This window comes from Papio anubis, chromosome 15 (assembly GCF_008728515.1).
Source record: "Papio anubis isolate 15944 chromosome 15, Panubis1.0, whole genome shotgun sequence".
Taxonomy (NCBI): domain Eukaryota; kingdom Metazoa; phylum Chordata; class Mammalia; order Primates; family Cercopithecidae; genus Papio; species Papio anubis.
Window position 1 is genome coordinate 773,466 of NC_044990.1, and position 27,204 is coordinate 800,669.

Genomic DNA, 27,204 nt, shown 5'->3' on the forward strand with positions numbered 1-27,204 from the left:
AACTGTTGTTGTATTTCATATAAGGTAGGACAAATTAACTGTAAGAAGTCAAAGATGCAGGCCGGGCGTGGTGGCTCACGCCTGTAATCCCAGCACTTTGGAAGGCTGAGTCAGGCGGATCACCTGAGGCCAGGAGTTGGAGACCAGCCTGGCCAACATGGTGAAACCCCGTGTCTACTAAAAATATAAAAAATTAGCTGGATGTGGTGACAGGCGCCCATAATTCCAACTACTTGGGAAGCTGAGGCAGGAGAATTGCTTGAACCCAGGAGGTGGAGGTTGCAGTAAGCTGAGATTGCACCATGCACTCCAGTCTGCGAGACAGTACAAGACTCCATCTCAAAAAAAAAAAAAAGAAAAACAAAAGGTAAAGATGCAGATTTGGTTCCTGAGTAGTGGTTCTCGAAGGGTGTTTCCCTGACCGCCAGCAGCAGCAGCATCGAGAACTTGTTGGAAATGCACATTTAAGGGCCCCACCTCAGACGTCCTGAATCAGAAGCTCTGGGGGTAGGGCCCGACAGTCTGTGTTTTAATAGGCCCTCCAGATGATTCTGATGCACATAAAGCGTGAGAGCCACTTCCCCAGAGCAAGCTGTTAAAATATGATGGAAAAATATATAACAAAAAAGCCAACAGAATGAATAGTTACATTGGAATAGTAGAAAATAGTCAATGGACTCCAAAGAAATAAAGAAAGGAGGAACAGAGAGGGAAAAAAGAGAGAGGGAAAAGAAATAGAAAGCAAATCGCAAAATGGCAAAATTAAATCCAATCATATCAATAATTTCACTAAATGCAAGTAGACTAAAAGCTTTAACTAAAGGCAAAAATTAGAGAGACTGGGGGAAAAAAAGAAGCCAGACCAAAGTATATTCTATTTACAAAAGATTTAGTTTAAGAAAAGAGATGTAAACAGATTGAAAGTAAAAGGATGGAGAAAGATATTTCATGCAAATACTAATTATATAAAAGCTGGAGTGACTATCTTACTCTAAGATCAAATAGACATCAAGATAAGAAGTCTATCAGAGATAAAGAAATATATTTTATAATGATCAAAAGGCCAATGCATCACAAATACATAGCAATTATATGTGTGTGTACCTAATAATAAAGCTTGAAAATGCATGAAGCAAAAACTAACAGAACTAAAGAGAAAAACAGGTGAGGTGCGGTGCTTTATGCCTGTAATCCCAACACTTTGGGAGGCTGAGGCAGGTGGATCAACCAATCTGGCCAACATGATGAAATCCTGTTTCTATCAAAAATTTTTTAAAAAATAAATTGCCGGGCATGGTAGTGCACACCTGTAATCCTAGTTACTCAGGAGGCTGAGGCACAAGAATCTCTTGAACCTGGGAGGTGGAGGTTGCAATGAGCTGAGATCGAGCCACTGCACTCCAGCCTGGGCAACAGAGTGAAACTCCGTCCAAAAAAAAAAAAACAAGAACTAAAGAGAAAAATAGACGTAGCCATGTCTAGTAAGTTATAGGCAGACCCCCTCTGATTAACTGACAGAGCAACTAGAAAAAAAAAATCAATGAGGAAGTAGAAAATCTGAATGGCGCCATTCACCAACTGGACCTAGTTGACATTCACAGAACACAACATCCATCCAACAACTGTGAAATACACATTATTTTCGAGAGCTCCTGAACTGTTCACCAAGGTCAACTGTATGTTGGGCCTTAAAACACACCTCAATACATTTTGAAAGAGTAAAGTCTTACAGAGTATCTTCTCTGACCAAAATGGGATTAAATCAATAAGTTAAAAATCAGTAAGATTTGTCAAAAAACCCTAAATATATGTAAATTAAGTAAACACTTAAATCACGAGTCAAAGAACACATTGCCAGATAAGCAAACGATTTAATCGATTTTTAACTTTTTAACATTTAAAACATTAAATATTTTTAGTTAACATTAATATTTTTAATTTAAATATTTTTAGTATTTTTAACCTAATAATAGCGATAATACAAGAGCAAAGTTGTTGGGATGCAACTACAACAATACTTAGAGTTCAAAATGTATAGTTGTAAGTGTGCACGCAAGAAAGGAAGATGCTTGAAAAAAATGACACACGGCCGGGCGCGGTGGCTCAGGCCTGTAATCCCGGCACTTTGGGAGGCCGAGGCGGGCGGATCACGAGGTCAGGAGATGGAGACCATCCTGGCTAACACGGTGAAACCCCGTCTCTACTAAAAATACAAAAAATCAGCCGGAAGTGGTGGCGGCACCTGTGGTCCCAGCTACTCGGGAGGCTGAGGCAGGAGAATGGCGGGAACCCGGGGGGCGGAGCTTGCAGTGAGGCAAGATGGCGCTGCTCACTCCAGCCTGGGCCACAGAGAGAGACTCCGTCTCAAAAAAGAAAAAAAAAGAAAGAAAAAAAAAAAAAGAGAAAGGACACACCACAGCCCCTCCACGCACGCGCCCACACCACCACGGCTGCCTGGATCAGTCTTAGGAACCGGAAATACGCAACAGAGTTCTCTGCTTCAAGAGAGCTCCTTCAGCAGCTTTCAGAACACCTGAAAATGTTACGAGACAATCAACTTAAACAGCTCAAAGGAGCAGCACCTTGAGCTTTTCTGTCATCGCTTCTTAGACGGGTGGGTCGCAGCCTGAGTGAGATCCGGTCGTAATGGAGCGCAGGCTAAGAGTCCCTGACGAAAGCAAAGCCACAAAGGCAGAAGGATGGATGTGAAGGACGGAGGCCGGGAGGGGTGGCCCACGCCTGGAATTCCAGCACTGTGGGAGGCCAAGGAAGGAGGATCACTGGAGGCCAGGAGTTTGAGACTAGGCTGGGCAACATAGCAAGACCCTGCCTCTATGAAAAAAAATTAAAAATTAGCCAGGCGTGGTGCTACGTGCCTGCAGTTCCAGCTACTCAGGAGGCTGAGGTGGGAGGATCACCTGAGCCCGGAGGTCGAGGCTGCAGGGAGCCGAGATTACACCACCGCACTCCAGCCTGGATGATAGAGCAAGACTCTGTCTTTAAAAAAAAAAAAAAAAAAAAAAAAAGTTCTGAGTAGAGACAAAAGCCTTGGAAGTAAACTCAACACAATTAGTAAACAAAAATATTAGGAATCACCTTGATTCTAACACTACTACTAACTAACGTGAAATGATAAATCTAAAAAAGTGTCTGTTCCTGAGGACCAGAATACAGTGGTTAACAGGGAGGATGTCAGAATGTTGCCAGAAAGACAAGCGCAGTGCTGTGGTGTCCCCACTGCACAGAACCCGTGGAAGGCAACTGAGGGGGGACTGCAATGAAAACGCAGCGTGGCTGTTGTCTCCTGCACAAAGCTAGGGTGCCCGGGTGTCGCTGCCTCTCCCTTGATTCTCTCCTCTGATGACACACCTCCTGGGGGATGGTGCAACCATTTCTGGACTCTGCTTAGGAAGAATGTGGTAACCGGAAACCAAGCTCTGTGCTCCTGGAAGTCCCAGAAAAGGCTGCCCTACAGAACTAACGGCTGTTGCTGATTCTGGCTCCACAGTCCCCGGACTGCCCCACAGTCAAGGCCTCCTCTTCTCTGTCACTTCTCTCTCACTTACCTGAAGTGAAGGTGATGGTTGGTCGTGGGACACAAGGAGCCACAGTCAGGAGATGGGCAACGCATCCTCCCAAGAAGCAAACGGGTGAACGCAGGCTTGCAAGGGATGCGGAAGTGGAGAAGGCAGCTCCATGGGGCCTCAGGCAGGACCTTAGGTGCCTGACATCATAGCCAGACCCACTGATCCAGTCTATCGACCACTTCCGCCTGAGGACTCCATCTCAGTCCTACTGGAAAGAACGCACTAGAACTGCCACGCGTGATTTGTGATTGTCAGTATGCATGATGCTACAGGGAACTGCCTAAGAAGCCACAGGTTTCCATCCCACTGCTCCTTACAGAGACTTGGGTTATATTCAGATGTTGCTAGGGTGGACCTGACCAGGATTTGCGGCCCCTGCCTGGTGTTCATCTTGAGTGGAAACAGGCGAGTGGCACCCTTTGCCAGGCAGCTCAGAACCAGGGGCCATATGCTGGGTGTGCCCATCTGACCCAGCCATGCCATCCTGCACTGGTCAGCCAATATGTATTCCCTGCTGACTGTGCAGAGCTCCCTGTGCGCTCTTGCCACACAGGCTTGCAGGACTGGCAGGTTGCTCGGGAATGACTGACAGCTCTCTGGGTGAAATCACAGCATATCACTCTGCATCATGACACATCATCTCTGTGTCACCAGGCCCACATCATCCTGAAGAAAACAGGGCCAACTCGCAAGGCCGGGGATGTGGACGACACCTCCTCACTCTAACTTAAGCCAATGCTAGGTGGTAAAATCAGAACATTATCCTAAAGGAAATGATTTTCCTGTCAAACCTTTCAATGACCTTTGTATGCCCCCGTGAAGAAAAGGTTGATGTTATTATCCAGGTCTTGATGGGGATATGGGCAAAGTACGAACAAAATCTTTGCCCTTCTGCTTGATAATTTGCCTTGCAGTTAACTTCTGGACTCTGTTCTCCTGGAAACAGACAAAGATGGAATGTGTAATTATGTCACCAAGCAACATCCCAATGGTAGAAACAGCCTGAATGATAACCTGCCCCTGGACTGAACACCACTGGGAAGCCATTTCCATGGGCACGCCAGGCACGCCCCACGTGGGGATGCTGGAACTGCATCAATGACTCTTGTGGGGAGCAGGGCTTCTGGGTAGCCCCCACACCTGCCAATGATGTCGTCTCTTTGTACCTGAGCCACTCACCTCATGTGGAGTCCAGCCCCTGATGGGGCTGGCAGACCTGCAGACACCCCAGGAGAAAGGCATGGTGCTGGCCTGGCTGCTGCCCTGCACTCTGCTGCGAGGCCGAGACTGCCAATGGGAACCTGAGGGCTGATTTGGCTCTGAGAACACACTGGTGAGTACTGTAGGGGAAAACGTCTTATATCACAGCGTTTAATTATCCAGCTTATATTTGAAGGAACTCACAAGTAACAACAGGTCTTGGCGGTTTCTAAGTAGTCCACCCATTTAAAAACCAAAAAGTCATTGTCCAGAAAACACAGATCAAACACAAGTAACAAAGATCTCAAGTAGTTTCACCAGGTAGCTGGGCCCCAAGGGGCAGAAAGTGAAAAGTTCAACTCAAATACCTCCATGGGATCGTGCTGAAGATCCAACGGGCGCTCTGAGTTCCCAAGAATCTTAAGAGGCATAGAGTTGGCCTCTTCATTTGAAGACCAACTTTCAATCTGAGTGAAGAGGCAAGGTGTAACATGCATCCCGGATGCTCACCCCAACAGCTCCGAGGCAGGAGGCAGGCACTCCTGCCAGCCCCCACGTTTAGCATCCACCACACTCTGCCGCAGTCACATGGGGACTTAGGCACCTGTCGCTGCCTGCTCGCCCACCAGGGCGACTTCCTCATCTTGTGCGTCTGGAACAGCCACGGCCAATAAATAGTTGTTAAATGAAGAAATAAATGAACCATCCTGAACCCGTGGCTTCTTGTTCTGTAAAATGAAAACAATACCTACCTCATCTACTGAGAATTGTTTTCAAGTGAAATCATATAAAAACTCTTCCTAAACTGTAGGGCACTGAGCAATTAACAGTAAGCCAACATTAATAACACCTCCTCCTTTCATTAGTGAGTAACATGGGAAATGCACCTCCTGAGACTAGGCCTGGAGACCAACCACCCACATCCTTCTGCAGTGGGGCTGGGTGAGGGCCAGTCCATCACAGCCGCAGTGGAGAACTGGGTTCAGTACAAATGATTCTTTGCCTTAGTGTTATTTTTGCTTACAGAATGGAGTTTTGTGGGTTCACTTTTCAGCTCCATCTTCTTAATTCCATCTGCAGTAGCTCTGTAGGGCTTAACCTCGTTCACTCAGCACAAGTTTAGGAAATATCTCACTGTCACTCCTTACACCATATTAAATTACACACACTTAGGTGTTAGCAATTATAGGGTATTACTTTTTAATGACATGCAAAAACATTTACAGCAATCTCATACCCATAGAGTTGTAACTTTGCGATGATGATTTCTTAGTATGGGAAAAATCTGCTTCGGAGTCATTAATTGAATTACAAAAGTGAGTGTTAATTCAATTTAACAAACATTCACTGAAACCCTGCATCATACAAGATATTTTACTGGAGGCTGGATGCTGGTGCTAGTGTTCAGTGCCAGCGCAGGGTGGCAGTACTAATGTTGGGCCCTAGGTGCTGGTGCCAATACTGGGTGCTGAATGCTGGGTGCTGGTGCTAATGCTGGGTGCTGGGTAATGGTGCTGATGCTGGATGCTAGGTGCTGGTGTTAGTACTGAGTGCTAAATGCTGATGCTAGTTTGGGTGCTGATGCTAAGTGCTAGTGCTGGTGCTGATGCTAGGTGCTGGTACTGGTGCTAGTGTTGGTGCTGCTGCTGGTGCTGATGCTAGTGTCGGTGTTAGTGCTGATCCTGGAAGATGCAATGATGTTGTTTCCATCCTCAAGGGTCATTTACGCTAAAGACATACAAATAAACCTCCAATATAACGTATGGTGGAATGGTCTGGACACTAAATGATTGATATGTGTGACAAACTTCAGAATAGCCAAGGGAAAAATTACTATTATTAATGGGAACCCAGTAAAACAACCTCTAAGCCGAGCTCTGAAGAACAAGAACGACTTTTCAAGATGGAGAAAGCAAAAACCAAATGCAGGGAAAGACACCGAGGCACGGGACACTGAGCTGCAGGGGGTGCTCCTGGAGCGGTGCAGGAGGTTCCCGTGAAGGAGTGCAGGAGGTGAGCTGCCGCGGGAGGAGCCGCTCAGAGGAAAACGGCTTGTTCTGTGGACAACAAACCAGCACTGTGGAAAGTGAGGAGTGCGGAGAGGCGCTCCCGGCTGTTTCAGAAGCACAGCTCAGCAGCGAGGGGGAGCAGAGAGACAAGAGCCAGAGCCAGGTCTGCAAATCCCTCTGACTAAGGACCCCTTTGCCACCGTGGCCCTTTTGTTTGGTTTCAACTTAAATGTCACAGCCTCAGGTAAGCTTTCTGTGTGCCCCCAGGCTGGTGCACTCGCCTTTCATCCACATTCAAGGCACCCTGACCCTCCCTCTGAAATCCTCCTCCAACTTGAGGTCACCAGTTTAACGTTCCTCCGGCTCCCACGGCTCTGCCAGCAGGGTGAAGCCTGACAGGCCCACGGATCTCCAGGGCTTCGTGCACTTGTAGACACTCAACAAATGACTGTTGAGTGAATTAAATGAACAAAAAAGGTGACAAGGGCCTGAATTAAGTCACTGAACAGGTAAAGAAGAGAGACACAGGAGAAACCAGAAGAAAGAATGGACATGGTGGCTGATGGAGGACGGGGGAGGATGGACTGCTGAGGATGATGAGGTTCAGCCAGAGACGGGGAGGCTGTCTATGCCCTTACCTGAAACAGGGGACTCAGAAGGAACCAGCACTACAGACAGCACTCAACAACTCTTCTTACACCTGAACTCAGCACCACACTTTTCCTCTCCCCTCTCTCCTTCCCTCACTGTGGAACAAAATTGAGCATTATAAATAATAATAAAAGTTTCTGCTTTTCTATTTCCTAGCTCTAGTGGGAAACTAGCACAAAAGAGACAAACCAAATCAAATTCTTCACTATTCATCTGTCATGGGATTTTATTTGCCCTGTTCAAGTGGGCAAGCAATGGCTTCTGGGTTAGCAAGGACCTATTGGAAAGGCTAGCACAGCTTGGTGCCACTGAAATACAAAGGGGTTAAATATGGAAGGATGGAGGCTCAGCTGCTTTTCTGACACTAGCTAGGACAGCACGTCGTCAGCTTAAAGACAGATGTTGATCGTTCCAGGTTCTGCAATAGGAGATTATGTAAGTCTCTTGTTATCACGGAAAGCTGAACCAAGTCTCTCGGTAAAGATTCTAAAGAGAAGTAGTGGGACACACTCTTGTTTCCACGGTTAAGACAGTGGACTCCGTCTCCCTGGATTATTTTAGCTATAGAGCTCTGATACAGGAGCCTCAGAAGATAAAATGTGGCTTGGGCATTGGGTCAGAGTCTCACAATTGGGCCCAGACAGGTCCAGTCTACTGCATTAGAGGCTGAAGTTAGGTCAGATTCTGCAGATAACCTGGCTTGGCTGTCAGCTCTTTTCTTGAATGAGGGTCTAACTGTTGAGTAGATGAATGACTGTGTCCAACTCTACTTGGCTGCTCGTAAAAATAAATGCTTTGAAAAACCCATCCTGCAAATGTGAGGCACGAAAGCTGACGGAGCTTTCTAAATGAGCCGCCTCAGGGTCTGCTTGCTTCCTGTTCTTGGTTGACTCACTAAAATGTGAAACCCCTAAACCTTTTAATAAGCTGCAACATGGAAACTGTAAATGAGTAACCCTGTCTGTGGAGGCTGGAGCAGCCTTCAGCATAAAGATAGGGGTGAGAGGAGGGAGAGCAGAGGAGAAAGAGGGAGGTAAAATCATCGTGTGCTGAAAGGCAAATGGGCTATAGTTTAATGTTTCCCTGCAGGGCCAGCCTCACTCACTCACTCACCCACCTGTTCATTCATTCATTCTTTCACTCATTCATTCGTAGGTACAAGGCACTGTGTGAGGCCCGGATCATGGTGATTGCGCAAGTATTTGTTGAATGAATTAAAAAGAAAAGTAATACAGGAAATAATAGAGAAATTATTAAGAGAAAAAAATGTTTAAGTGTTTATTGTTTTGTAATGTTTTATTGTGTGTAAAGGCTATTAGGTATATAATACTCTTATATGAATTAAAGCAAGACATTAAGCTAAAGAACCAAAGGGCTTTTTAAAAATTAATGGACTTTATTTTTTAGAGCAGTTTTAGGTTTACAGAAAAATTGAGCAGAAAAGGGTTTCCTTATACCTTCCCCCTATACACAGTTTCCTATCTTGTTAACATCTTGCATTAGTGTGGGGCCCTTGACAAAACTGAGGAACCAATATTGATGCATCATTATTCACTAAAGCCCACTGCCCACACTGAGATTCATTCGTGATGCTGTACATTCTGAGTCTGGACAAATGTCTAAAGACATGTGTGCACAATTTAATATCATGCTGAAGAGTTTTCCTGCCCTAAACGTCCTCTGCACTCCACCTGTGCATCCCTCCCTCCTCCCCTAGCCCCAGAATCCACTGATGATCTTACTGCAACCACAGTTTTGCCTTTTCCAGAGTGTCTTCTAGTTGGAATCACACAGTTTGTAGCCTTTTAGGATTGGTCTCTTTTATGTGTCAATGTGCATTAAGGCTTCTCTATATCTTATGATTTGAGAGTTAACTTCTTTTTGTTGCTGAGTAATATTCCATTGTCTGAATGTACCATAGTTGGTTTATCTGCCACCTTCTGAAGGACATGTTGCTTGCTTCCAAGTTTTACTTGAATAAAGCTGCTATAAACACTGTGTTTTTGTGTGAAAGCATTTTCAACTCATTTGGGTAAATACCAAGAAATTTGATTGATGGATCTTACGGTAACTATGTTTAACTTTGCAAGAAACTGCTAAGTGGTCTTCCACAGTAGCTGTACAATTTTGCGTTCCTACCAGCAATGAATGAGAGTTTCCATTGATCCACATCCTTACCATTTGATATTTTCAGTGTTTTGGGTTTTGGCCATTCTAATAGAGGTGGTATCTCATGTATGTTTTAATGTGCATTTCTCTGATGACATATGATGTGAAGCATGTTTTCACATGTTTATTTACCATCTGTCTATCTTCCAGATGAGGTGTCTATTAAGGCTTGGGCCTGTTTTTTAATTGGGTTGTTGGTTTTCTTATTGTTGAGCTTTAAGAGTCCTTTGTGTAGTTTGAATACCAGTCGTTTATCAAATACATGCTTTACAGCTATTTTCTCCCAGCCCGTGACTTGTCTTCTGATTTCCTTAGTGCTCTGTGACTTTCACGGAGCAGCAGGTTTTACTGTGAATGAAGTGAATGAAGTCCAACTTACTGATTTCTTCTTTCATGGATCGTGCTTTCAGTGTTGTATCTAAAAAGTCACCCCCAAACCCAGTGTCACCTAGATTATCTCATCTGTTATCTTCTAGAAGGTTTGAAGTTTTGCATTTTACATTTAGGTCTGCGATCCATTTCAAGTTAATTTTTGTTAAAGGTGTAAATTCTGTGTCTAGATTCTTTTGTGTACGTGTGTATTTGGATATTCAGTCGTTCCAGCACCATTTATTGAAAAGACTCTCCCATCTCCAGTGAGTCACCTTTGCTCCCAAAATCTAAATCTTTAGACTGATAGATATGCTGTTTAAAGTCAGCCAACTCTAAAGAACCCACAGGAGTAAAGAGCTGTTCTGAACACATGTTTCAATAGGTGAAGGCAAAAGAGACCCAGGGGGCAGCTTTGGGCCCCAAGGCCTGGACTGTTCTCCTTGGCTGAACCCTCTACAATGCTAGGTTCAGCCGAAGGTTCAGCTGGGGACATTGTGACATCTCCCTGGGATGTCTTCAAGTACAGACAACCTGGGCACACCTGGGCATGTGCAGGAGGCTGAAGCCGTCCAGCAAGATGTCACCAAGGAGCCCGGGCGCTGAGTGACACAATGGGGATCCCAGGAACAAAGGAGCCACCCAGCCTCCGCACGACACCATCCACACTGAGGTTAGACCCAAACTCGCGCTGCAGTGACACCATCAAATTACAACCTGGCAAGACAAGAGAGGAGGGGCGATGGCTAGGAAACGTGACACAAATGAGACTGTCAGCAGCTGAAGGCTTTTCGTTGAGTGGGAAATGTCATATAGGAATAGAGAAGGGTGAAGATGGAGACTACTGCATTCCAGACATTGCAGCCGGTCTTCCGGAGACAAGGTCTGGTATAAGACTCCAACAATTCTGCCAGGTGCTTCAACATCCCCACTGGACCAAGGAGGACACTGGGGAGAAAGGAATAAGAGGACAGAACAGCAAAGAAGAAAGGGAAGGAAAGCGAGAGGCGAGCTTCAGGGAGCATCTGCTGGGCTGCAGGTGCTTCCGGGAACTTTGCTTGGCGAGAATTTAAGGCACCAAGCTGACTTGTCTGGGGATCTGTCATTAACAAGAGCTGGGCCATGGCTGGAGGTAAGTCCTCCAAACCTGGCACCGTCCAGAAAGCACGCAGAATCTTGGCTAAGCAGCTGACAGCTGTGCCACAGCCAGGCACTGAGGAGCAGGAGCCGAGGCAGCATTGACTGAAATACCCCACGAGATGGGAGGAGAGCAGAGGTGTGCAGGCTGAGTGAATCGGCTTCCAGGAGACAGGAGTCAAAGGTGGTGCCAGGCAGAGAAAGGCCATAGAGTTGGGAATTGCGCTAAACACGGCCTGACCAGGCTCTGGCACCTGCTAGCTGGGAGGCCTCTTGAAGTCACAATGGCCCCCTTGTAAAACAGGGACAATATGACCCCTCTTGTAGGACTGCTGGAAGGTAGAGCTAATGCCTAACCCATACCATTTATTGATAAACAGTAAACACGATTATAATCCCGTCCTTGGAGGATGGCTGAGTTCTGCTAGGAAGCCCGGAGAGGGAAGGCATTTCTGTTGTGGGAGATTTTAAGGTAGCATTTAAGGTGGGGAGGGGGACTCTGCAGTCGTTAGCTCCTCCCTGCTGTCTCCCCAGGGCAGGGCCTTCCTTTCTAGCCCCTTAGATTTCCTTTAATCCCACCAGCACATGGGAACAACACCCAGAATCAGCTGAAAGTGTGGTTTCAGACTTGCTGCAAGTGGAGTTAGGGACCCCAAAACCAAGGACTGCTTCCCCCAAAGGAGCCTCTGTGGACTGTGGAAAGGCTGTGCTAAAGCGCTTTTCGCTGGGAAGGACTGGGACCTGGACAACCGAACATGCTTCATTATCGTCAAGAGAGGGTAGGAAAAAAGTTACCACAAAGGTCACCCGGAAACTAACAGGAAAGTCAGGCATAAACTTAAACCACCTTTTTCATTTACTGACGCAAGTAATGCCAGTGGACTCATGGTGCATCCCAATATTCTACGCTGAATGCCTTAATTCTTACCTCAGGCCCCCAACAAAATCGCAATGGCTGTGTTCAGCTCAAGCCCTGGCCAGATAACTGTCTTTGGTAATATGCCTGGGCTAAGACTCCTGTACCTTAAGACTTGTATTTTGGAAACTGGTCCAGGAAAAAAAGTAAACAACAACAACAACAAAACCATGTCAGAAGCTCATGGCTGTAAAGGCTGCATTTGTAGTTAATGAACAGGATGCTTGTCAGCAAGTGATCACTTCATTTTCAAAGAGCAATTCCCATTACATTTACAATACAGTCTTCATTATTTTTAAACAAAGGATAAGAAAATGATACTCTGAAATATCCCTTGTCTCTTCTAGTTTATTTTTTAATCTTGTTTCTTACAATAAATGTATTACACAGTCCCTGTGGGAAAAACATAACAAATTAAGATGACTTGTGAAATCACCTCTAGCAGGTAGCATAACTGTTACCATCTGTGGTGGCTCCTTTTCGTCGGCCTCACACACACACAGAGGGTCTGAACAAGCCTTTTTACTCGGTGTGCCTCCTTTGCTCTCCTGTTCTCGACCTGTCTTGGCACCTGCTGCCCTGGCGCCCTCTCGGCAGCCCTCCCTATGAGCCTGCACCTTCTGGCTTACTGGCTGCCCCGCTCAGCCGTCGGCCCCTGGAAGGAGGAGCCCTGTGGGCCGTGGTGGCCCTAGAACTTTCAGCGTAGCAGGACTCCGAAGCCTCTGCTGGGAGGAAGAACGAACCCACCTGTGGTTGCAGCTGGGCTGGTCTGTGGAGCCCAGATGTTTGGCCAAGCAACAGTCTAGATGTGGCCGGGAAGGTACTTTTAGGTGAGATTAACATAAATCGCTAGACTTGAGCAAAGCAGATGCCCCTCCGCCTTGGGGGTGGGCCTCATCCAGTGGGGGAGAGTCAGAAGCAAGAAGCCTGAGGACCCCCGAGGAAGAAGAAGTCCCCCCCACACTGCCTTCCGACTCCAGGAGGAACCCTCACTTCTCACCTGGGCCTCCAGCCAGCCCCGCAGACTTCGGACTCGCCAGCCCCACGTGGAGAGAGCCAGTTCCTTAAAATCAAGCTCTGTGTGCGTGTGCGTGTGTGTGTATTTTCACATACACACACACACACACACACATCCTCTGGGTTCTTCTCCTCTGCAGTGCCCCGAGTAACACACCATCCTTCTGGAAATCGTCTCCACTTGTCAGCGGTCAGCACACAGCCATGCTGGCCCCTCTCTGGCCTGGCCTCCTCCCCCTTAATTCCTCCTGCCTCCCACCATGGCTGGCTCTCCCCAGCTGCCTTCCTGCAAGGCTCAGCTTTGGAGCTCTACCTTCTCTCCCACCCAGGTCCTTCTTAGACAACTCACCCTTCCTCCTAGCCACTGTGGACTGACTCGATTCCTCTGGAACTCAGGAGCACAGGCAGGTTTGAGTGTGAGGAGATGGTCCTGGGGGTGACAACCCTCCCCCGACTTTGGCCTTGTCATGTCCCCCTGTTCCCCCGTACAAGCCTCCCATGCAGCCAGGCCCGCTCATCTCCTCACCACACTCCTGCCAGTGGCCACATGCCGGCCCCCCGAACCTCCAGCCACCATCTCCTCTCTGCTCAGGCTCTGAAGCTTCTCCCAGATCTTCACTCTCACTGAGCTCTCTCCTGATTCCCTGCAGAACAGCATTCGGCCTTCATATGTCTCGTACTGTGAAACAATTTTCTGTGTGACATTATTATATAATACACGCTTCTGTGCCCAGAACTAACAGGATTATAGCAAGTCACCCCAGGATGTGGATTTAAGGTCATGGAAATGCCCCCCAAAAATGAGTGCTGCAGACATATCTTCATCTCAGAAATTACTGACGTGTTACTAAGGAAACCCTGGAAATACTAAAGTTCATTGAAAAACAAAGCAAAATAAGAAAAACAGGCCGGATATTTGTATCCATGGGAAAAAGTCACACCCTAAGTAGGCGTACGCCGACACGGGTGTGGGAAGTGAAGGCGTGCAAACAAGGGCTGCGCTCTGTATGCAGTCAGAGAGCACGGAGTCAAAGGCCAGGAGTCTAGCGCTGTTTTGGGCAGTAAGCCTGGCTCTGGATGGTAGACCAGATACTGGACAGAGAAATAACCCTGTAAAGCACCCACTTTTTCTGATCTAATTCTACGCTTGGCAGAAGCCATGTGAAAGGAGACTGGGCACCCAAGTGGGCCTTCCCACCAAGCACATCCCCGGCCAGAGGCGTCTCCCAGAGAAAATCGTCACGTTGGCACTGTGGCTTTGGATCCAGACTGTTGTGGCTTTGATGACCACAATATTGTTTCTGGGATGTGGAGATAAGGACCGTCTGGTCTGTACCTCTGCACTCTGTACCTCACTGAGAATGCCTGTGACCACTGACTGGATCGGGGACACCTTCATATTTAACAGCCCCTGTCCCTTTAACAGCAGGTGTCACACCTCTCAGTTAGAGCCCAACTGTCTGGAGGGTCAGCACAAGGTCCCATCCTTACCCTACAGCTTCCCTCTCTGAAGTACAAGGCATCTGACTGATTATAAGTTTTCTGGGAACTACTCTTTGTATTTTCACCTACCAGACCCTTCTCTGAATAGCTGCAATTAGTCCATTCAACAGTTACTTCTCAAATGTATTCATTCATTCAACAAACACTTTCTGAGCCCCCAGAATGCATCAAGCATGGCACTAGTGCTTGCACAGGGGCACAAAGTGCTGGACCATGCAGCCAGCCATGGTTCCTGCTGTAAAGAGTCTTTGGTCGAGTGGGAAGGCAGACAGTGAGTGAGCCAGCGCACATCACAAACAGTGCACCACGATGCCTCGGAGAAATGGCTGATGCTAGGGCTGGAGCACAGTGTACCAAGTGGTCTAGAGCATCTTAGAGTGCCAGAAAGAAAATGCTACACACACACACACACACACACAAAGATGGGTGTGCATCAAAAGGGAAACAGGAGCCAGATGAAAGAATAAAATAAAGAATAATAATCCAAAGTCTAAAATAAATATCCATGAGTTCATACTGACATCAATGAATGATTGAACGCATGAATAAACTGGGGGAAGGGACAATCTCCCTTGGCCTTCCCCATAACTGGAAACTTGCTGAGGCCTTCACCAGAAGTAGATGCTAGCACCATGCATCTGTCTGCAGAACCATGACTGAATTAAATTTATTTCCTTTTCTTTTTCTGAGACCAGTCTCACTGTGTTGCTCAGGCTGGAGCACAGTGGCGAGATCATAGCTCACAGACTCAAGCAATCCTCCTGCTTCAGCCTCCTGAGTAGCTGGGACTACAGGCACACACAACCACACCCAGCATATATATATATATATATATATATTTAGTAGAGATGAGGTCTCACTATGTTGCCTAGGCTGGTCTTGAACTCCTGAACTCAAGCAATCCTCCTGCCTCAGCCTCCCAACGTGCAGGATTATAGGCGTGAGCCACCACACTGGCCTGTCTTTTCTTTATAAATTACCCAGCCTCAGGTATTTCTTTGTGGCAATGCAAAAACAGCCTAACACATGCATGTTGGGTTCTAGATGTAGCTGGAACCAGTTGCCCCTTTCTTCTTGCCTATCTCTCCCTTTTGGAATGAAAATGCCTCTCCTATGCCTGCCCCACCGTTGTCTTTTGGGAGTGGATAGTCTGTTTTGATTTCAGAGGTGCACAGCTGGAAGTGAGTCTGCCTCAGGAGAGTCATGCCTGCCTTGGAGTCTCAGCTTCATCTGATTTAGATGGCACTCTGGATTTTGAACTTTTCAGTTGGTACTGGAAGAGTTAAGCTTTTGGGGACTATTGGGATGAAATGAATGTATTTCACATGTGAGAAAGGCATGAATTTTGGGGGTTAGGACAGAATGCTATGGCTTGAATGTGTCCCCTAAAGTTAATGTGTTGGAAACTTAATCCCCAATGCAACAGTGTTGAAAGATGGGAGGGACTTTTAAGAGGTGATGAGGTATGATGGCTTTGCCCTCATGAATGGATTAATGCTGTGATCTCTAGAGTGGGTTAGTTATCTTGGGAGTCGGTTCCTGAAAAACAATGAGTTTGACCCCCCTACTCTCTCTCCACTCCCACCTCTCTTTTCTTTCCCTATCCCTCTCATTCTTTTGCCCTTCCACCTCCGCCATGGGAAGACCCAGCAAGAAAACCCCAGCTGGATGCCAGCATCTCGATATCAGACTTCCCAGCCTCTAGAACTGTGAAAAATAAATTTCTTTTCTTTATCAATTATCAGTCTATGGTATTCTGTTATAGCAACACAAATGGACTAAGACAACTAATTTTCAGTTTTCAAATGAGCATCCCATCAAGTCCTTAAGTTTTATACAGTCCACATTTAATTTCTGCTGCAACAAGACTATCTGATGAGTGGCAAAAACTGAAGGTCAGTGTTCAGTGTTAAGGCCATGCAGACTAATATAGGTAATCTGAACAGAAAAAGAGATATTTTACACAGTGATGAGATGGTTTATTTTAGACACCTGAGCAAATGCAACACATTATCTGCAACAACTTTGGTTTGAAACTTCTATCCTGCACCAGTCCTAGAACAATTTCCACTGGTCCAGAATGTCAATGCTCAGACACAGTACTGCATGGAACCAGGTGCAGGATTGAGAACAGGGCATGCTTTAGAAAAAACAAAAGCTATTTCCAGGACTATCTGCTATGCTAGTTCAGCTTTGCCAAGCAATATTCAAATACTCATGGAGCAGCACATACTATGAGCAAAGTACTTAGTATTGTAGAAATGCAGAAGAAGAAGAAGAAGAAGAAGAAGAAGAAGAAGAAGAAGAAGAAAGAAAGAAGGAAAAGAAGGGAAGAAGGAAGGAAGGAAGAAGAGGAAGAAGGAAGAAGAAGAAACAAACAAATCAGAAGTTGAAATCTGTCGAGAACAGCCAGTCGCTTCGACATCATTTAGGAGAAGTCGGTCGGGAAGTTCAGTGTAGAACAGGAGAAACCAGATCGACAATCGGATCTCGAATCTCGAAAATCAAATAATCCCAGCACTTTGGGAGGCCTGAGGAAAGTGGATCACCTGAGGTCAGGAGTTGAGACCAGCCTGGCCAACATGGAAACCCAGCTGTATCAAAATACAAGCCTTGCCAGGCGTGGTGGTGGGTGCCTCATCCCAGCTACTGGGAAGCTAGAAGCGGGAGAATCCGCCAGACCAGGGAGGCAGAGGTTGCAATGAGCTGAGATCACACCACCACACTCCACACTCCAGCCTGGGCAACAGAGCCAGACTTCGTCAAAAAAAAAAAAAAAGGCGTAGAGATTTCTGTGTCTCTCCACCCTCCAGGTTCAAGGCCGTTTCCAGGACTTCCCCAGAGTTTTTAAAACTTGACTCGGGCAAATTCTCTAAGAACCTCGTTCTCCTCAAATAAAATATTTTGGAAGGTGGACTTTTATAAGTCTTGGCTCAACTTCCACGACCTTTAACAGACATCTTGTTTCATGGGAGAATATGACCCAACAAGTGGCATATGGTTTAGGTGGGGACATTTAATTACCAAACAATTTCGTAGAATAAGCAAGTCACACATCTTTTGTCCGATGCATGACAGGTTTGAACCTGTAAAGCCAGGTCCCTAAATAGCTTCCCACGTTTCCACCCCACCGGCCCTGGCACCACTCCCTGTACTGGCCCTGGGCTTTCTAGTCTTGACTGAAAAGCAGGGAGGCAATGGGGTCTCTCCTGGTGCACTGTCCCGAGGAAGGCCCGCTCCGCTTCCCCGGAGGAGGCTTCAAAGGATGGAGGTAATTCATAGAAACAACCCTCTAAGTGGTCATTAATTAATAAAGAACCTCCAGGCTGCTACAGGAGAGGGCTGTGCACCCCGCGGGCTAGGAGAAGGCTGGAGTGCCCAGAAAGACCGAGGATGTGTCCTTCATGCATCTTTAATTCACAGCCTGCCCCTCACACTGCTCGCCACGGGTGCGCTAGGGAGGAAGGGCTCCCTCGAGGGCCTGGGCAGGCGCCCCACACCTGCACCCGCGCAGAGGGGCTGCGCCCCGGAGGGAGAGCCCCCTACATCCCTGGTACCCCGTCCCCTCCAAGGGCCGGAAAGAGGGCCCCTGCGCACCTCTTAGGGGTCCCCCGTCCTGCGCCCCCCGCCACGGGAAAAGGGTCCCCGCTCTGCGCACCCGGGCCCCGGGGTACAGCCCCTGCCCTGCACCCCTTGCTCCCGCGGGGGACGGTCCGCGCCCAGCGCCTAGGGCGCCCGGGGCAGGTGCGGCGCGGGGCCCGCGGAGTGACAGCGCTCGCCTCCCGTAGCCCGCCCGAGCCGCGTCAGGGCAGAGGCGGGGTGGGGCGCGGTTAAAAGGCGCGGCAGGTGGGAGCCGCGGTCTTCACCCGCAGCCGAGCGGAGCGCCCGAGCCCGACCCGCCTCCCAGCCCGAGCGGAGGGCGCCGCCCCGCGCAGAGCCCGCGCCGGGGCCGCCGAGCAGGTGAACGGGCGCGGACCGGGGGTCGTGCGGGGGGAGCGGCGGCGCCACCTGGGCCCCGCGGGGGAGGAATTTCCTCCGAGAAGCCAAAGCGGGCGAGGTCGGCGGCTGGTCCCACCTCCCCGTCGCTCCTGTCGGGTTCGGGAGCCGGCAGGGGCGGGGGTCGGGGCGCTCGCGGGGCCCCCACCTGCCTCCATCCGCACCCGCCCGCCCGCAGCGCCGGCCCCGGCCCGGGGGCCCCGTCTCTGTCCGCAGAGGAGCGAGGACGGACTGGTTTGACTTTCACCCCAGCGTGGTCCCCTCTGACTTGTACAACAGGTTTGAGGAAGGTTTCGGATCGTGTGTCTAAGAGGCCAGAGTGGGGGCCGGTGCCCCTTTCCCCCGTTTCGTTTGCCGCGTGTCGGATTTTCTAAGCTTTGTGGGTCACCGGCGTGTCCCCTTGGATTTGGGAAGAAGAAAGCCCCAGGTCTGGGATGCGGGTCTCAGTTCAGCCAAATCCTCCACTTGGGCCGATGCACAAGTCCCCGAAGAACCGCAGGGGATGGGCTGCGTGACGGGGCTTCCGAGAAACTTGTGAAATGCTGGTGACAATAGCGTGGAAGAAAATCATTAAAAGTAACTGGTGACACATCTTAGTTAAAACGTGCAGGCACCAGAAGGCACTTCCTGTCGGTGAAGGAGACCAGTCCCCGGTGTCACGGGCATCCTGTGTTTTGCAAACGGGGCTGGCCTCCCTTCCTGGGGAGCAGGACGGTCCGGGTGAGCGTGGCCTGCCCGCAGCTCTGCACCCCCGGAGGGGCTAGGGACCTGCAGCCAGGCGGGGACGCTGGCCCAGCGACCTCAGTGTCCCTGGGTGGACATGCACTCTGTTCAGTGTCTGATTTAACCATGCCAGGTTGTTCTTTTCCCTCAAGTAGATTTTATGCCATACAACTCTTTTCTCGCCCCAGTTCTAGCAGAATCTAACCAGTGTTCTAGAAGAAAATGTCCTGCCCCCATGCAGTCTCCTTAGAATTGCAGGGTGCTGCTCAGAACTGCTCCTGTGGAGAGCTTTGTTTGTTGTTTGGATCCAGCAGCGTCTTTGGGGGTGTTGCTTGAAGCCTGCCAAGGAGGGGAGGGGGGTTTTGAGGACAGAACACCAGTGCTCTAGCCTGTCACATAACTGGGGGTGTGGAGGGCACCTCACTGCCACTGCAGTGATTAAAGCCTGGAAGACGCTGGCCCGTTCACCTGCCCCTCTGGTTGTTTTGTAAACAAATTCTGATACAGGTAATGATGACTTTATGCTTTTTTTCTTATGTTTTCTCTTCTGAATTCTGAGTGTTAGGAAGGAAAAGAAGTGCAGAAGATCTGGCTAAACAATTCCAGTATGGCGAAAGAAAAATTCTAACTTACACGCCCTCTTCATGCATCTTTAATTCAGTTTGAATATTCCAGGTGCTGTGAGCAGTTTGCATACATTAGTTTAAATATTAAATGGGATAAAATTGTGGGAAAGTAATTTCTGACCCAAGCTGCTTGGCCTGTGAGGGCATAACCTTCCAATGGCCACCTGCCATAGGTTATGATTTCTGTTTTAGTTGCTTAGTGCATGAGCGTAGACCTGGAACCCCAGAGGGCCTGCTCCATTTTTATTCCCAGGGTCATTTAAATCTAGTTGAGCTTAAATGTTTGGAAAGGACACAGGTTTGCTTGAATGAACAAACATATATTGCTAACAAGACCCAGAGAAGGAAAGTTTAACTTAATGGAAATTAATTTTTAACTCTTTGAATTCTTAAATGATGTAAGAAACATACATAATTCCATGAGTTGTCCATTTTTACATCTGGACTCCATAGACAGAAATGTATCACTTTTAGTGAGTTTATTTTGAAATATATGAATCCTAGACCCATTGTTATCACTAGCTGTTACTTTATCAGGACAGTTGCTGAAGTTTTTTGTCACTAAATTTAAAAATCAACTATCAGGTTGTCCCTTGGATGACCTGAGATTTCTAGAGACAAAAGAAATCTATTCTTCTTGATTAAAGAAGGAGCCTGGAGATTTTTTTTTTAAACCACTGATTTGGGGATCAGGGAGTAGCCAGTGTCTCAAACTCTCCCCTGTCCCTTTTTGTATTTCTCAAGGAGTGGGCTTGAGGCCTCAGATTGGGTGTTACCGTTATTTTGATAGGGAGAAGATCCTACTAAAGAGCACCTTTGATTATTTTATGTGTGCAAAATACAGAGCATCAGGAAGCTGGCAATTTCTGAACTTACCTCATAACAGTTCTGGGAATGAAGAAAAATACCCACAAAGTTTATTCAGGGGACACACTGCGGCGAGTAGGGGGGAGTTGAAGGAATATGGCGACAACTACTATTTTTCCCTCAACAGGGGACATCCTCACTGACCGAGCAAAGACTGACATTCGTATCATCACTGTGCCCCACTGGCACTCCAGTGGGGTAGGAGAAGGAGCTCTGACACCCTCGCAGAGGGACCTTGCCCTCATTCTTCGAGTCTGAAACGCTGGCAGTCGTTGGAAACAGGACTCAGGTTTGCTTGTTTTGCTTTGACATTGTTTTCCTTTAATCTATGCAGACTCCCCGAGTATCCAAAGCTACCTTCAAAATTGGGAGGCACATGTTCCTGTTCTCAGATCTATCAACTATTCCCTAGATGGCCGGGCGTGATGGCTCACGCCTGTAATCCCAACACTTTAGGAGGCCGAGGCTGAAGTCAGGAGTTCAAGACCAGCCTGACCAAGATGGCAAAACCCCGTCTCTACTAAAAAAAAAAAAATTTAATTAACCAGGTGTGGGGGCACGTGCCTGTAGTCCCAGCTATTCAGGAGGCTGAAGCACAAGAATCACTTGAACCCGGGAGGTAGATGTTGCAGTGAGCTGAGACTGAGCCATTGCACTCCACCCTGGGCGACAGAGCAAGACTCTGTCCCAAAAAAAAAAAAAAAAAATTTTTTTTTTTTTTTTTTTTTTTTTGCTAAATGACATTGAAAGTGGAACAGAGCTATCTAGAAAAATATGCTGAGGGGTAACACTCCAACTTTGGGGGCTTTAGTTTTGGTTCTGTCATTAGTGAAATTATAATGGCATCGCTAAATAAGCTAGTTGTGATTAATTTCCCAAGTAGGAAGTTTTAAAACAATCAAGAAGTTTCATTACTGCAGTCAAATGCCAATCGATCTAAATTACTTGAGTTGTAAAAGGAAAGAATAATCTATCTTCATAATGCTGTGTGGATCCTCAAAAGTAAAATCAATGGTTTACTTATTTTTAGAGCTAGATATTTCAAACTGGAGCTTTAGTATCAAGAATACAGCATTAAGTTGTTCACTATGAATAGATTTACCACAAAACCGAACACAGTTTACCTTTTTAAGTTTAAATGTAACCACATTCTTAGAAGTTGAAGACTGCAGAAGGGAAGCATATCTATTCTTTCCTTAAAAGACAACCAGAGAGGCACCAGTTAAAATGAACCTCTCCGGTTTCCGAAGAAAGGGTTAATATTTTACTTTGTATTGAAAAAGCTCCTCCCATTGGCTCCAGCCCTCCAGAAGCAGGAGAGGAAAGAAGTACTTTGTTTACTACAGCTGCAGCGGGTCCCAGTGGATGTCATGATTTTGGAAAGTAATTTGAAATTAGTGACAACTTCACACATTGAAATAACCTTCAAATCTTCTCCAACCAAGAGGATTTGTGAAAGATCATGCCCTGTGGTTACGTGTTTTTACAAGGGAGAGCCTGGGGGCTGGCGCTTTCTTTGCCACCCCCAACCCCCAACATCCTTCCTCTGGGCCCCTCTGCAGTCTGTCCACTCACCCTGTCCACCCATGAAAGTCAGGACAGGAGCAGCCAGTGGAGTTGAGTCCTCCTTAAAACTTGCTGAGTCTCCTGCATTTACCGCCATCCTCCCACAGCTGCATGAGTTGGAGCCTCTCCTGGGGCAGCCAGGACTGGCCAGGGATGGCAGCAATGTGCTGGGAATTTGGTGCTTGGTAACCCTCAACTGGCCCATCACCCTGGCCTGTCTCTTGACACTTGCAAGGGGAGCTCTCTTCTCCCTGGCTGTTGGCCTGCAGAGAATGATACGCAGGGCAGATCTCGAGGGCTGGTTGGTGAGCCCCTCAGGAGTGACACAACCAGGAAAAGAATGGAAAGAGCCACTCTCTCACTGTCTCGATTGGGAAACACCAGCTCGGGGCACTGAGCGCCTAGGGGCAGCCCACTCAGGACCGGGCAGGTTTGGAGAGAGGACACAGCCCCTCCCTTGGATCACTTCTGCTGTTACGAATAGCAGGGCCCTTGTGGCTCTTGCAGGAGGACGCTGTGAACCAGGAGACTGTCCTGAGTGACTGGGGGCCTAGACACGCTTGTATTGGGTTTAACCTCATTTTTCTCAGCAAGCTCGGCATCGCCTTTACTTTTCTTCCTTTAAACGCATAGGTGCATTGCCGATTTTTAGTACCAGCATTTCCACAGGAGAAGAGAATATTATTATTCAGAATGAAAAGAGGGGCCCAATTCCTGGAGGAGGGCAACTACCTTGATTTTTAAAATAAGAGAAATGCTTAAAGAATTAAAAATAGAATAACCATGAGATCCAGCAATCTCACATCAAGATACCTAAAAGACTTGAAAGCAGGGTCTTGAAGAAAGTATGAGTACACCTTACTCACGGTAGTGTTACAACCGCCAAAAGGCAGAAGCAACCCAGTGTCCATCGATGGGTGAATGAGTAAACAAAATGGGGAGCGTCTATACGGTGGAATAGCATTCAGCCTCCCAAATAAGGAAATCCTGTCACTCGCTGCAACGTGGATGAACCTCGAGGACACGATGCTGAGTGAAATAAGCCAGTCCCAAAAGACAAGTGCTGTGGCTTTCTACTTCTATGAGGTCGGTAGAGCAGTCAAAATCACAGACACGGAAAGTAGAATGGTGGTTGCTGGGGGCTGGGGAGGGGGGAATGGAGAATTGTTGCTTAATATTAATAACGCAGCCAAGGGCAAAAAAAACAATTTCTCAGAAAGCCAACGGAACTAGGAGTCGGACTTTTCCGACAGGTCTGCTGACCGCACCCAACCAAGCATGAGAATGTTTTTAGGGTGGGCATTCCTTTTCAGAAAACCTCAGACTAGCAGGGCAGGGAGTTGAAGTTATAAAATATCACAGCCTACCTCAAAATAAAGTTGGCTTCGGTCTGTAATATCACTGTGTCACTTTCCCAAAAGATGCTGCCTTGGGGCACACAGTAGCACCCCACTCCGAGGCCAAGGCACTCCTGGGTGGGGAGAGGCTGCCTCCATTCCCCCAACTGCTTCCAGGAGCAGCCAGCATAATGCAGAGGGGCAGGTGTGTGGGCCAGAGCGTGAGGTCCAGGGGGCTGGCATGAGAGGGGGAGGCTGACAGGTGTCCCTAACCCATTCAGGGACAAGAAAGTCTAAGACCGGAGAACAGAAGGACTTTGGTGACTCCCTCATGCCCTGGCAGCCTGTAAAAAAATGCCTGAGTGAATTCCTCTGGGGAGAGGTCTCTTACTTTCTGCAAATTTTCAAAGGGTCCGTGATACCTCCTTTTCTTTTTCAAAGGAGAATACTGACCAGTTCTATAGTCTTCTGTGGCAGTGTAGGATAAGAAGGCAACTGTTTGAATTATAGCAAAAGTGTCCATAGCTGTAAAGAAGTCCTTTTTCTCTTGGGATGTAGAATCAGTGCATTCACGGGGAAGGAGGCCCCGGGTGGCAGGGGCAGCAGATCCCCTCCTCAGCCGCCCCTGGCGCAAACAGGACCCGCTGGGGAGGCAGAGCCAACGTGGGCTTGCTTATACTGAAGATATGTTGGAGAACAATGGAGCAATCTTTATAAAAGATTGTGAGTCTCTTTTAGAAGAGGCTTTCTCAGTAGTTGACAATATTAGATTTCCTAAGAACACATGAGTATGGCAGATGATGTTATTCAAGCTAGAATTAAGTATAAATATATTGTATAAATAAGCTAGTAAGTATTTTGTTTTTTCCCTTCTTAGTCTGTTGGGTAAACTAGATTATGTCATTCCAATGGAAGTTTTGTTTTCCCTGAATAAGCTATTTAACGAATAAAATCTACTGTGGAAGCTCGGTGAGTAGCCCTTGGATAAAGCCAAACGGTGTAACGGCTCAGAAAGTGATTAAAAGGGAGCTTGGAAATGAATTCGTTTACCTGTGTTCCTGGATTAATGCAAACAGCAATCTAATATATGATCTGAATTCAGTTGAATCAAGATGATCTGAACCCCCTCCTCTGAAAAGTTATTTCTGACCAAAAACATGAGATTTTTTTTTTTTCTTTGGTGAGACAGAATCTCAGAATCTCGCTCTGTCGCCCAGGCTGGAGTGCACTGACGTGATCTCAGCTCACTGCAAGCTCCACCTCCCTGGTTCACCCCATTCTCCTGCCTCAGCCTTCCAAGTAGCTGGGACTACAGGTGCCCGCCACCACGCCCGGCTAAATTTTTATTGTATTTTTAGTAGAGACAGGGTTTCACCTTGTTAGCCAGGATGGTCTAAATCTCCTGACCTCGTGATCCACCCACCTCGGCCTCCCAAAGTGCTGGGATTCCAGGCGTGAGCCACCACACCTGGCCAAGCATGACAATGTTTTTAGGGTGAGCATTCCTTTTCAGAAAGCCTCAGATTAGCAGGGCAGGGAGTTGAAGTTGTAAAATACCACAGCCTACCTTAAAATAAAGTTGGCTTCAGTCTGTAATATCACTGTGTCACTTTCCCAGGGCCTCTTCCACTAATAAACCTTTGCCCGCTTTTGTCTGTTTAGGGATAAACCGGCACAATGGACTGGGGGGCCCTGCACACTTTGATTGGGGGTGTCAACAAACACTCCACCAGCATCGGGAAGGTGTGGGTCACGGTCATCTTCATCTTTCGAGTCATGATCCTCGTCGTGGCCGCTCACGAAGTGTGGGGCGACGAGCAGGAGGACTTTGTCTGCAACACACTGCAACCGGGATGCAAAAACGTGTGCTATGACCACTTTTTCCCGGTGTCCCACATCCGGCTGTGGGCCCTCCAGCTGATCTTTGTCTCCACCCCAGCGCTGCTGGTGGCCATGCACGTGGCCTACTACAGGCACGAAACCACCCGCAAGTTCAGGCGAGGAGACAAGAGGAATGAATTCAAAGACATAGAGGACATTAAAAAGCAGAAGGTTCGGATAGAGGGGTCGCTGTGGTGGACGTACACCAGCAGCATCTTTTTCCGAATCATCTTCGAAGCGGCCTTTATGTATGTGTTTTACTTCCTTTACAATGGGTACCACCTGCCCTGGGTGTTGAAATGTGGGATTGATCCCTGCCCCAACCTTGTTGACTGCTTTATTTCTAGGCCAACAGAGAAGACTGTGTTTACCATTTTTATGATTTCTGCATCTGTGATTTGCATGCTGCTTAACGTGGCAGAGTTGTGCTACCTGCTGCTGAAAGTGTGTTTTAGGAGATCAAAGAGAGCACAGACACAAAGAAATCACCCCAACCATGCCCTAAAGGAGAGTAAGCAGAATGAAATGAATGAGCTGATTTCAGATAGTGGTCAAAATGCAATCACAGGTTTCCCAAGCTAAACATTTCAAGGTAAAATGTAGCTGCGTCATAAGGAGACTTTTGTCTTCTCCAGAAGGCAGTACCAACCTGAAAGTTCCTTCTCTAGCCTGAAGAGTTTGTCTTTATAAATGACTTTCATAATAAATAGACACTTGAGTTAACTTTTTGTAGGATACTTGCGCCATTCATACACAACGTGATCAAATATGTGGTCCCTCTCTGAAAACAAGAGACTGCTTGACAGAGGAGCATTGCAGTCACTTTGACAGGTTCCTTTTAAGTGGACTCTGACAAAGTGGGTACTTCCTGAAAATTTATGTAACTGTTGTTGATAAAGAACATTTATCTAGAAATCGATACTTTTATTAGGAAAAGATATTTTTATAGGCTTGGATGCTTTTAGTTCTGACTTTGAATTTATATAAAGTATTTTTATAATGACTGGTCTTCCTTACCTGGAAAACATGAAGTGTTAGTTTTAGAATTACACCACAAGTATCTAAATTTGGAACTTACAAAGAGTCTATCTTGTAAATATTGTTTTGCATTGTCTGTTGGCAAATTTGTGAACTGTCATGATATGCTTAAGGTGGAAAGTGTTCATTGCACAATTTAATTTTACTGCTTTCTGAAGGTAGATGGAACAGTATGGAAGCAGAAAGCTTTTTTAACTCACCTATTTGCCGATCACTGCGAGCAACTGAAAGTGAATGTGATTACCTCAATAAAGCTCGGCCCCACTGCTTAAGCCTTCGCATGCCTTGTGGTTTCTGTTGCATCTGGGCAGCTTGCTGCCAACCCTCGTGGGCTGGGTGCTTTTGCTGGGAAGGTGACCAGTTACTGTGGGTGGAGGGGCCTGGGACCTCAACAGGGATTCTTGCATCCTCACTGCAAATGGGCAGAGGCTAAGTTTAGCAGCCTACAGGGCATTCAGCTTGGAGCGGGCCACTTGTACGACACTAGGAATGATGTCCTCAGGGTCAGTTCATCCTGGAAAGAGAGGAGGTTAGGGAAGTCTTAAGCCTTCATCCCGTGGTGACTGAGAAAAGCACCCACAGTTTAGCACCCAGAGGTGGGAAACCTCTTTC

General features: G+C 47.4%; 1 protein-coding gene across 5 annotated transcripts; it reads left to right on the plus strand.

The window, feature by feature from the left end:
- Positions 1-4,517: 4,517 nt before the first annotated feature.
- Positions 4,518-26,869, plus strand: GJB6 (gap junction protein beta 6). 5 transcript variants are annotated; one of them, XM_009191594.4, is made up of 4 exons: positions 18,776-18,833; positions 19,843-19,952; positions 20,898-21,059; positions 25,336-26,869. In XM_009191594.4, the coding sequence occupies exon 4, from the start codon at positions 25,351-25,353 to the stop codon at positions 26,134-26,136; it is 786 nt and encodes a 261-aa protein (XP_009189858.1). In that variant the 5' UTR covers positions 18,776-18,833; positions 19,843-19,952; positions 20,898-21,059; positions 25,336-25,350; the 3' UTR covers positions 26,137-26,869. The 5 variants fall into 5 exon arrangements, with proteins under 5 accessions (XP_017806604.1, XP_003913699.1, XP_009189858.1 ...); XM_017951115.3 differs by lacking the exons at positions 18,776-18,833; positions 19,843-19,952 and adding an exon at positions 4,518-4,920; XM_003913650.5 differs by lacking the exons at positions 18,776-18,833; positions 19,843-19,952 and adding an exon at positions 18,346-18,518.
- Positions 26,870-27,204: the final 335 nt, after the last annotated feature.